At 30.1% G+C, this 13204-nt stretch overlaps 1 protein-coding gene across 2 annotated transcripts in view; it reads left to right on the plus strand.

Moving 5' to 3' along the window:
- The window catches only part of LOC136974652 (ATPase family gene 2 protein homolog A-like), a 67607-nt gene that overhangs the window by 11728 nt on the left and 42675 nt on the right, over positions 1 to 13204 (plus strand). For both annotated transcript variants that reach the window (XM_067269581.1, XM_067269583.1), the window contains exons 4-5: positions 2538 to 3101; positions 8060 to 8189. In XM_067269581.1, coding sequence (XP_067125682.1) covers positions 2538 to 3101; positions 8060 to 8189 — 694 coding nt within the window. The remainder of the gene's footprint in view (positions 1 to 2537; positions 3102 to 8059; positions 8190 to 13204) is intronic.

The following is a 13204-nucleotide window of genomic DNA, read 5'->3' on the forward strand; positions in this document are numbered from 1 at the left end:
GCTGGTGCTGCTCTTTTCTCAAAATTTTCATTAAGTTTGAAATTCGAAGGTACCATCGAAGCTAACAGTGTTTCAGGAGGAGGACTAACGTTATCTTTTAAACCAAAGAAGTGGTTGAAATCTTCATGGAATTCCCAAAAAGGAAGTCGACCACTTCCAGATTTTCTCATCTGGTCTTTCCTCCTCCTATAAGTTAGTATTAAATTTCACCACTTCCGATCACACTCCACTGCTCCTATGTTGATATCTTCTTTTTTCATTTTTAAACTGGCATCTCTCCCATAGTTTAACTTTTTTGCAATTTGATTTCTCAAATAATGAATCCATTTCTTGCCAAATTTCAATAAGTTTTTTCACAGCAAATGATGTCCAAACAGTTTCCTATGAAAAATGAAGTTTCATCAGCATATTTAAAATAGTTTAATAAAATTTACACGTAAACAGTACTGTTACTAGGTAAAAAGGCTACTTTGACGTGTTATTCGATAACAAAAGTATAAAGAATATATATTTTAAATAAACCTAATACAATTAAATACTTACAGAATCTGATTTGTCGTTTTCGTTATTTGATAAAACTGAGGCCGTACTAGTATTTTTAAGATTTAAATCTGAGGTAACTGCAATTTAAAATAATAAGATTACTTTTTTCATTTATCCACATTTTAAGTTTTACTTAAACATATCTCAGAATATCAGGCATACATATAACTATTTAAATATAATTTAAACTATTTCATTTACATTTTACAAAATAAATATTTTTTAAATTATATAATCTATTAAATTATCTAACCTTTATTTTCTGTGCTCTCATGGCTGGAAAACATTAATTTAAAATATTGTTCTTTAAAGGCATTGTCTGGAAAATATATAAATTCTAATCAAATCTCACAATACAAGAACTCATATACAATAATAACTGAATAATTTTCAATTATTGTCTATTCAGTCTGTACATTGAAGTGTTATATGAAATATATTAATTATTATATTATATTTAAGTGAATTATATAAAAACCATCGATAATGGCTTTACTTTAATAATTCGAAAGTACATTTAATCTGTAAACCTGATTTGCCTATTGTTAATCTTTCCATGATGTTCTTGTTGACAGTTACCTCGATTTTAATTTTTGCTGGTTAATACAACATTATACATGGAAGTGTCCATTTTGATTTACACGTGTAGCGAACGTAAAAGCTGCTTTATCTTCACTGCAGCAGCTTCTTGCAGCAAACATTTAGAAACGGTTTGCTACATTGCAGCGCTGCATTTAGAAACGGGTTTCAGTGTGTCCGCTGTATAGTGCTTCTCGAGTGCTGCATAAAGAAATGCGGTCTACTTTAAACCTGAGCCAGTTAGTGGATTTTGTATAGCGTATAGCAAAAACTCCAAATTTCCATACCTAGGTCACTTCTTTACGTATATGCCAAGCCTTTAGAAAAATTAGGTATATACTGCCACTGGAATCCCCAGCCTACATTGCATAGGATAATTTGTAATGATACAGATGGGGTTACACTTTTGAAAACCTGTTCTTTGAAGTTAAGCTTTGGTCTTCATACAATTTGTTAAAAAAATTGGCATTGTTTTTCATGTTTTTCCTGGAGTGTTGTAGAGATTTCTCAAATTTCAGCTATGTTGAATAGCACAGGTTGCACAAATATTAATAATACCACTGCTTGGATATTAAATGATCCAATACATGATAATAAATATCTAGCTTTGATCTACCAAATGCATTAACATATCTTTTATAAATTCCTAATATTGTCTTTATTTAGTGTAAATATAATTGTTATTGAATGGTACCAGTATCCAAAGTATAAACATGTATAATGACACTTTTAGCTTATTACTGGATGTGTTAGCTGCACAATTAAATTACAGATGATCTCTTTGTTCATTAAACAAAAAAATAGCTATAAACATCACAATAACTGGAAAAATTTGAAACATAATATCTGTATTTAAAACCAAGGATCAAGAATTAGAGTTAGAAGTTAACCAATGAGCATTCACAAACTAAAAAGGTATGGTAATTGGTTAAGTTTTAACTCTAACTCTTGAATCTTAGGTGTAAATATGGCTATGGAAAAGATTTTAAAAAATTTTTTTTCAAAATATATATACAGTAGAGCATTGATTATCTGAATACCGATCAAGCAAAACATTGGTTAACCAAAGGCATTCTAGTCGGCAAATTCAAATTTTCCCTAGTGCTGTGGTGCTGCAGCACACTCCCCCACCCTGCCATCTTAAACTGCAGGCCTACTTAAATACCTTACATATAGTAGTATATTAATTTGTAAGGCGTGTGATACAAAATATATACAGTACAGTTTTGTTCTTAATATGTTTTTCATAAATGATCAGTTATCCGAACAATTCCAGTCGAATTATTTTGGATAATCGATGCTCTCCTGTAATATATTGAATTCTTTCTAAACAATAATTTTTATATTTTAATTGAAATTTATGATAATTTAGAGTTATAAAAATTATATTTTCATGAATAATAAATTTATTACAGATGATACTTATGTGACATTTGGAACAAAATTATCTTTTTCATATTTTGGAAATATTTACCAGTTAAAGATTGTAGATGTTGTTGGAGAAAATTGTGATGATGAGAATCAGATAAGAAATTCTCCTGATTGTCTTTCTTTTAAAATGGATGCACTAAAATTAGAAGAATCAATTGATGAACCTGATGTAAATAGTAAATCAGAAATTTCTAAAAGTAAAGAATATCATAACAGGACAGAAACAGATTTTAATTCAGAGGTTTCTGGAAGCGAAACATCATTATTATGTTCTACACCTTTGAACACAAATAGAAGTTTATCAAATTTATTTACTGTTAAAGATTCGCCTGTATTAAGAGATGATTATTTAAAGAGAGCTGAAGATGAAATTCAGTTTTATTTGATAACAATGAAGACAAATATCAAATTTGTGAATGAGACACAAAAAGATGATACTTCGGATATAAAAATAACATTTGATAAAATTGGTGGTTTAGATCGTCAGATTAGTCTGCTGAAAGAACTGATATATCCGATAATATGTCCAAGATATTTCAGAATAAAAGGTTTGTAAACATTTTTATTATAATTAAGTAAGGAATATTGAAGTTTCTTATTTCTATACTAAATAGGTTAAAATATTGAAAGATTTATAGATTTTAGTGTTAATGATCCCCTAACAAAAAGAAAACAAAACTTTATACGTGTTTTAGCATGCATAGACTTTTGTTTTTTTAACTATGACGGTTCTTCATATAGTAAAACTTCTCTAACTCAAACATCTGTAACTCAAATATTTAACTTCGAGAAAATGAAGCACTTGGAAGGTGTTAATGGAAGCACATAGGAATTTAACATCTTCAACTTGAATTTCCTTAACACAAATTTTCTCCAAGTTGAAGGTTTTCACAGTTTCCTGACACGAATTTGTGTTACTTTCTTAATTTCTTGATAACAAGCACTGAGTTCAGCGTTAATACAGTATATCTTATATCGCAAGTACTTTTGACGAGTATAAATTTGTCGTCCTCAGGCGAAAAAGAACAATATAAAAGAAAAGAACATGCAGAGTGTTCCAAGGAGAACAGAAAATTCTTATAGATTTTTGAATCAAACATGCAGTAAAACCGTTAGTAATGTGCAACAAGCTTTAGAGAATGTTCGAAAACTCATAAATTCATGCAGCATTCACTGCCCGCTGTGTGAATTTAAGAGTTTTTGGGTGTTTGTTATCAAGACATTATACAACTTTTGGCGTGAGTTTTAAAATTTCCCTAACTTTGTGTTACTTTTAACTTCCCCAACTCAATTTTTAATATTTATTCTATATAAAGTGATCCTTCTTATTGGATTTCCATGAAATTTTCAGACAGTTAGTTGTATCTACTGTCTAATACCCATTTGCAGACAACATTCCAGTCAAAAGAAAGAGGACCTCTCACTTTATCTCAGCAAGATTTACTAGGAAAACTGTTTGATTCCATTAGTTATGTTGAACATTTTGCTGGAAGGCATTACACAGGCTGTTTAAAACAAAATCTATTAAAGATTCTTTATATAATACAAGAGAAGTAAAAATACAAATGTATTCAGAATCTGCATTTTTACCTTATTGTTCTCTAACTGAAATTGTCTGTAACTGTAAGTTTTTCCTGCCCATTAGAGATTCAAGTTAGAGAAGTTTCACTTTATACATTTTATATCTATCATCATTTATCTTGACAGTCAAGGAGTCAGTTAAATTATTTTAGTATATGAATTTTGTTTTTTAAATTGAAGTATAGTAATGTCATGAAAACATATACAGTAGTGCTTCATACTTGAAATTAAATGTATTTCAAGAGCTTGTTTGAACTCTGACTTGTTCTAAGTCCAAATCAATTTTCTTCATTTAAAAAATGTAAAGTGAATCAATGCATTCCTAAATCCTAAACAATCACGTTACAATAAACTTAAACAATAAATACACATAATTTAAAATAACAATAACAATTAAATACAGTAAATAATAAACTAAAATATGCAGTCATTAAATAATAAATAGTAAAATGAAAATTGCATTTACTTGTTGTCCACTGTCAACTTTGCTACCAAATCTGCCGCAATGTGTTATTTTTATGCTTCACAATAAGTTTCTTTTTCACCTAAATTACCGACAGTATGGCTTTCTTAAGCTAAATTGCTTCCACACACTTCTCAGGTGCTATTGTAAATAGGTAGGATTTTATATATAAACTCATATACACCAAAAATAAAGTGATAAAAGCACTGAAAATACAGAAATGTAATGCAAGAGATGTTTTCATGACAACTGTGTGAGGTGATTGGGTGCAAAAAAAGATCAAATTTATATAGTAAGTGCATTTTTCACTGGAAGCATAGTTGAAATGTAGAAGCATTGTTTGAACTCTAGATTACTTGAATTTAGAATTCAAACTTTGGATTAGGATGTGTAGGGCATACCGAACAGCACCGACAGATGCCCTGCTGGTTATAGCCAATCTAACACCGATACATCTGAAGGCTAAACAAACAACATGGAATTGGTTCTTGCTAAACAAAAACTTCACAAATATCTCGGACAAGGATTTAGAACAATTACAAAAAACAGAGGTCTTGCCACCAGATAATTCAAAGAACATCTCTAAATTTATCAGAAAAATCGACATCAAACAAAAAGACAGTAACCAACCAATTGATCCAAGAAGGATAAGCCAATATGAAGTCGTCCTGGATTATGACAATACCAATAACCACAGGAAAGCACAACAAATTATAATATATACGGACGGTTCAAGGGATGAGCAGGGCGTGGGCTCAGGACTGATTATTAGGAACAAAAAAGGGACAATCTATCAAGCAAGCCTAAGATTGGCAAATGAATGCACCATAACCCAGGCAGAGTTATGGGGAATTTATAGGGCCATCTCATATGTAAAACAACTACAACTGGAAACGAGAAACCTAACTGTCTTCACGGATAGTAAGGCCGCTCTTTACATACTTAAAAATGGGAAGAACAGCTCTGCCCTCGCCTCAGACCTAATAGCCCTAGCAAATGAGATCGGCCAACAAACAAATATATCTTTCAATTGGATACCGAGCCACAGCAGACATGAGGGCAACGAGCTTGCAGACAGATTGGCGAAGAGGGCAAGAACCAATACTATAGTCACCTATACAAAATACTCGATCAGCTATGTTCAGCAATATATTAAAGAAGAAATTAGAATACTGTGGCAACAAGACTGGGACAGCTCAAACACTGGGAGGCAATGCTATAGCTTCATCCCTTCGATTGAGGGACGTCAAAAAATCAAGACTTTCCAACCAAGCTACGAGCTTACGCAATGCCTTACTGGACATGGGGCATTTAACACTTATTTAAAACGTTTCAACAAAACAGATTCGGATTATTGTGAAATAGACATACACGAAAAGGACAATGTAAACCACTTGATTTACGACTGTTCCAAGTACAGCGAACAAAGACTGAAACTCATCGGGACTTGTCTACAAGAAGGCTACAATTGGCCACCTGGAGATCAACGATTCTTCGCAGACACCAATCTACTGAAAGCCTTGACAACATTCATCAAAGACAGCAGAGCACTTGCCCCACCTACAAGCGAGCAACTTAGCACCAACCGAAGTACCCAAGGAAACCAACAAGTGTGAAAAGACAAGTCCTCCTATACTTAGACTATTTAAACTGTTTTACCAGTGTCTTCCACAATTAATCATCGATCACCCCTGTTGTTGTCATGTCTCCAGCTGGTAAAGTACAGCTTCTACGAAATCGTTTTCTGGAGGGGTTCTAGGTTAACCCAATGGGTAGGAGGAGGGGCCTAGCAGTTGGGATACAACTCTGTCCCTCTCTCCCTCCACATTGAAAATGAAATTGACTTTGAAAGCGGTGATCTGACCGTCAACACTTCTACATTGTTTATGTCCATGTATCCTGCGGCCTAGTCCCCTGGTGCAAGGGTGCTTTTACTCTGCTTTGTATATAAACTGATACTGCTGTTATTTGCTTTGCAACTGTCAATTTGTACATATTCATTGTTAACACTTTACATTGCGATCGGGATAAGCTCTCCCGACTACCATATAATGTAAACTGTATCCTACTTCCAACCATTAATTTTCATGTGTTTATTGAATACTGGTATTAATCAGAAAAGCTTTATGAACAGGATAAGTCCTCCTGTATACTGATATACACTTTATCTCATTGTATTCGCACTTACTAATTGTATTCGTTAAGAGTTAAGACTGCAAAACCGATATGTGGACGGGGAAGTGCCTCGTAGCATGCTCGGCAACACTGTACATAATGTTCTCATTTGTCCCGTGAGGGCCCCTGGTAGCTTCTTTTCACACTTTCCTATCACCCTGTGTTTCCTCTTCTACCTAACTTCTTACTTTCCTAATTTCTTTTTTCCGTTTCCTACAGGGTTAAGTCTGTGTTATAACAGATAGCCCTTCTTATTAAATAATAAATATCAAGCAATGGGATCGGTTAGTGTATACGTTAAAAAACAATAATCTTTAAAAATTGTAAAATTTTTAAAAATAAACGAGTTTCAAAAAATTAACTCTTTTTTATCCGATTTCGAATGAGCTAAGAACTGAGATGGACGCTGAAAATTAACAAATATTCCTTACTTAAGAACAATAAAGTAAGGAATATTTGTTAATTTTCAGCGTCCATCTCAGTTCTTAGCTCATTCGAAATCGGATAAAAAAGAGTTAATTTTTTGAAACTCGTTTATTTTTAAAAATTTTACAATTTTTAAAGATTATTGTTTTTTAGCCCTTCTTATCTTTAACATCAAATCAAATCAATTCAAACTTTGGATGGAATGTTTGAAGTTAGAATCATTTGAAGTATAAGCTACCACTGTAATTTTTTTATTATATTTATTTATTAATATTACAACTAATTTATCATCACTATGAAAATATCTTGAAATAACAAGTTTTTCCTTCCTATAATAATATTCAGTTGTGATCTGGCTAGATGTTTTCTTCAGTTTGTATACAGATGTGTTTTTCTATCCTTTTGATTAAACATTTTGAATTCAGGTCTTCTTTCTGTTGGAACAGGAAATAGACCAATAGGTTGGGTTCAATAGTTTGTAGAATAGAGTTTTTTTTATCTTTGTGATTTATCAATATGCATCAATGAAGATTCTTACTCTTTTGATTTTCTGTACAATTATGCTTCTTTCACCTGCTGATTCATTAATCAGAATAGTTACTTCTCACTTTCTGACCCATCAGTTTGTATAATTTACAAGTAATTTTATACAAATTAATATAAAGTTGTAGTTAAAATATATAAATGTGCATTTCATTTAAATAAAAGAAAGTGAATCTTTAATGTACAACATATAATTTGTACACATATTTATTTGTTTTTGTGCATATTACTGTACATACTGGGCAGTAGAGGTTTAGTTTCTTAATTTAAATTAATTTTTATTTATTTGCATTTCATTTTTAAATTTTATATTTATAGGTGTGCAGTTGCCAAAAGGAATTATTCTTCATGGTCCATCTGGTACAGGCAAAACAATGATAGGAAATGCAATTCCTAATGAATATCAAGTTAATTTTATTTTAATTAATGGTGGTGAGATATATAGCAGGTATGAGTTATATTCGGATAAAAAAAAATAAAGCTTTTTCCAATCATCAAATTAATGGAAAACAAATATTTTTGATCACTTATAGTGATAATCATCAGGTTCATACTGATTTTAATTAATGTCAAAATCAGAAATAAGGAATGTTTTTTAATAAGAAGGCCAAATTATATTTTAAAAAGAATTTGTAATGCTGCATGATATACTTTAGATGGCAAAAATGTACACATTTAATACAGGTATACCTTGCCTTATGTCTGTAATTGGTTCCAGGAGAGGCGATGTAAGTTGAAAAATAATGTAAGTTGAATTTACTTGTGTAGTTATGACGTAAGTTGAAACTATGGTGGAAAATGCCAATAATGAGCACTTAAAGACTGTTAAATAAGATGACAACACAGAAACACACGTTTTCATGTTTTGTTCTCTAGGATGTATGATGATTATATTAACATTTACTGTAAATGTACATATTTTAATATGATTTTATGCACTTTTAACGCTTTTCTAGTGATATTACGACTTCAGTATTTGTGGCGGACGGATGTAAAATTGAATAAAATGACTTAAACTTGATTTTTATTTTTCCATATACTTTTTTGACAAACGACATAATCGAGAACAACGTAACTCAAGGTATACCTGTATACATATCCCAATTGTATATAGGTATACATATAAAGTGTACTTAGATACGTCTTTATCGAAAAAGAGAACATGAAGCATATTTCTATAATGAAAAAGTTTAATTTTACTTGTTGTAGCTATGTACGAATGAATTTTGAATTTTATCATGATAGCAAAATTAAACTTTTATCAGGTTACTCTAAAAACCACAAAAGGCAGGAAATTTCCCATTTTTGGTTTAGTAACAGAATATTTAGTTTCTTCTTATATTTACTCACATATAAATATAAATAAGAGTTTAATTTTAATAGCCAATTATATCAAAGCCAAATTAATTTTAGGTTAGAATTGAGCTAATTACTAAAGCAGCTGTTACCCTTTGCAATTTTCAGCTATTTAGGCATCTGCAACTAAAACAGCTACAAGTGTTATGTGCAAATCACACATTGAAGACAGCAGAAATTGGTGAATAAAATTCTGCTAATGGTTAACAGTTTAGGTTACTATTGATGTTGTATAATTAGAACAGTGTTTCTCAAACTTTTGTGTGTGGTGGCATGCTGAAATTATTAATCAAAATTTACGGCACCCCTATTATTATTATTTATTTTATTTATTTATTTATTTATTTTTGCTTATTTATGGTTAGTAAAGATATGAAGGATGAAAAGTCTTTGAAAAAAATAAAAGTTTATTAGAGTAAGTAAGTTTATTTCCAAACAACACAAAAACATTCAAAACAAAAGTTATTATTTTAACTTGTAATTAAATTTTATAATAAAATATTGAAGTTAATTATGTCGTTCAATATCATGAATAATTTTTTCATTAAAAAAAGAAAACTTGAATATTCTAATGATCAAGAAGTGGTTACTGGTAGCAAAGCCAAGGAATCAATTAGCACTAGTAAATCATAAAAAATTGAAAGCTCATTTTATCACCAGATACTTTTAATAATTTATCTTTTCTTGTTGTAAAGAAGAAAAATACTTTTATATGATGCTTTTTCGTTATTGTCTGAACATATAACAATAATAAAAACAGCTACTTACTGCATTCAACACATTTATATTGCACTTCTACTCGCTGCAGGAACAGAAGAACAGACAACTAGTAACTAGTTCCTTTTTTTCTAGTATTTACGTATCGGCAATTATCGAGTCACTGAGACACGTGGCGACGTAACAAGATTAGTAGAAAAACCCAATATTCAATTTTTATAATTGTTTTAATTATTTATTTAATTTAATACTTTAATTCCATTATCTTAAGTAATTTTAATTTAATTATATAAAAATTTCGCGGCACCTTAGGGTGCCCGCGACACCCACTTTGAGAACCACTGAATTAGAAAAATAAACCAAACAGTCATCCTTTATAGTTTTCAACAAAAACAGAAAAACTTTAATTTAATGAAGAAATTTCACAAGAATTTGTACTTATTGATCTATTCTATTGTCATTCCAAACTCTGTGCTTCAGTTTACCATTATCTTAAATGGTCAGGATGATGTAAACATGAAGATATTTCAGAATAACAAAATGCTTCTTTCACTGTTGTGAATCTGCTATTACGAAAATATTTGTTTATCGGTGCAATTGATGTGAGAATAACAAACTTTTAGTAATAGTTGCACTCACACAGTGTTTGGAAGTAAATTAATGGGAATAGCTGTCATGATTGTGGTTGTCTGCATGATTGAAAATTGCAAAGTGTGATTGCTACTGATGTAATTAAATTACTAATTCTTCTCAAACTGCACTTACTGAAAATAACTACACTTTACTAACCTTTAACATGCAGTCTATTTTATTAATGTAATCTAACATTTTCAATGAAATTGACTTTTGTCAGGATTGAAACAATTTTTTCATCTATGACGAATGAAACGATTAAAGAAAAAACATTCTTTAATTGTTTCATTCACCATAGATGAAAAAATTGTTTCAATCCTGATAAAAGTCAATTTCATTGAAAATGTTAGATTACATTAATAAAATAGACTGCATGTTAAAGGTTAGTAAAGTGTAGTTAATTACTGATGTACTAATGGTAGCATCTCAGGATAGTGTAGTATTCCTGTATGGATGGACAGAGGCATTTTTATGATGGTATCAGGGAGATTAATTGCATGTTAGATCATTCACAATTATTGCACGCGGGAGAGGTTCAATCGTTTGAATTTTGAAATAATTCTTTTTGCATTCTATTTCAAAACCGTCGATAAAACCTGACGAAGATCGCGGAGGCGATCGAAAACGTTAGTTAATTAGTTGTTAATTTTCGTATGGAGTACCGGAAATTTAAAAGGCTTAGGAAGTGATATTGGTTACTGATGTAATCATGTAATTACTAATAAGTTTAACTGCTTATTAGTAAATATATTTTGAAATTTGATTTTAGTCCAAATTTTATAATTAGCTTAACACCTTCAACTGCTGTAAACCATCAGGCTGTAGTAACTGATGATGGTTATATTGTAATGTTAAATGTATTGGAGGGGGAGATCAGACTGGAGGTCTGGGTAGTGTTAATGGCAATGCATCTGCATGGTAAGTGGTAGTTGTGGGTTTTTAGTCTCGCTCTGGGCTGATTCTTTTCTTCCAATTTAATTTAGAATTGTTTAATTAAATTATAATTATTAAATTTAATACGAGATGGCACTTAATGCCTTCCTCTAGGGCAAAATTTATTAGTAATTTATAATTATTATTGCCATATTTTAGCCCAATGATTTACCACAGTTGAAGGTGTTATTGCAATGTATCAGGTTTGGTAAAGTTGTTTATATTTATAATTAGCTGAATTCTTACTGGAAATAATCCCATTTTTAAGTGTGTTTGAGTCTCTCTTCAGCTTTTACAATTTGTTTCATGTGTTTTATATTGTAATAAATCTTACATATTCATTAGATAAATGAGTATTCATCATGTATTATATAATTTGTTTTTACATGTTAAAGTAGAAAATGTATAATAAATAGGATTAAATTCAACAATAATTTGTAATTTGGAATTTCCCTTTCCCTTTTCAGATGGTTACAGCCATATAAAATATTTACACATAACCATTTGAAACTATTATATTATTATAAAATTTAAAGTATTTGCTTTCATTATATTATTATAATATAAAATTATTTAAATTTTGTTTACATGAGTCATTGTTTACATGAGAAACTTGTCATTGAGTGCTGCTAATTCATATAAATTACATGGTTTTTATGAAGTGGATGTACCAGTATATATAAAAATAATTTTTGTATATAAGAGCTAAAATTATTTAAGGAGGAAAAAAAGGCAAATATTATTGGAAACTTATTTTTAGGACTGCTTTAACTACTATTTTGTTCTTTCTGAATGTGAACATTCACCAGTGGAAACCAACATTCACCAGTGTGACCCACTTTTCATGTATTCTCAAGAAAATGGCACTAAAATTTTTCAAGTTTTAAGTCAATTTTCAAGCACATCTTTTCAAGTTGGCTGCATTGATTATCCAAGATTGATGAAATAATAATATCAAGCACACCATTATTCTTTATTACAGTAAAGTTTATTCAGAAAGAATATTACTTCCCCCATAAACAAACAAACAAAATCCCAAAAAGCAATGTATAAGAAATATAAAATATATGAAAAATATACAAATTAAAATAAGCAAATTATAAAAATTATAATATATAGAAAAGAAAAAAAGAATTACTACTAATCATTATAAAATATGCATAATGGCAATATTTGTTTTGCTTTCTTTTATATATTATAATATTTATATTCTTGATTAAACCCGGAGGTTTATTTTGAAAATGCATTTATTCCCAGGTTTTATTTGAAAACCTGGGGTCTTTAAATTAACCCCAGGAGATACTTTGCAAATGGAGATGAATGGGTAAAAATTGAAAGAAATGATTTAATTACTCATACATTTTCTGAATTATCAAAACTATTTGTTAATTGTATTCAACATCATTTACAGTTTTACTTTCAAAAACTGTTTCCGTGAAACTTGGAGTAGAAAGTCCCATCCAACTGTAGAGAATTTGAAGAGGAGGAATTTTAGTTAAATTCCTTACCTGTTACTTTAAGCTACATTATCTTATACCATGCAGCGCTTCAACATGTTTCCAATGTTTTTCAACCAGGAGTTTATTTGAGATTGGGGTTTAATTGAGGAAATACAGTATACATATAATATATATCTATACATGTTCTTAGTTTATTTTAGTTTTAATAAATTTTATATATAATATTTGATATTTTTATCATGTTAATTGCTGACCCAAATTCTGCTTTATTGAATCACAAATTTATTAAATTAACTAACATTTCTGTAGAATTCTTCAAAAGACTTATTAATTGTGCTGTCATGCACATACTTCTATTTGCTGT

Source organism: Centruroides vittatus, unplaced genomic scaffold (assembly GCF_030686945.1).
Source record: "Centruroides vittatus isolate TY-2023 unplaced genomic scaffold, ASM3068694v2 contig_352, whole genome shotgun sequence".
Classification (NCBI taxonomy): domain Eukaryota; kingdom Metazoa; phylum Arthropoda; class Arachnida; order Scorpiones; family Buthidae; genus Centruroides; species Centruroides vittatus.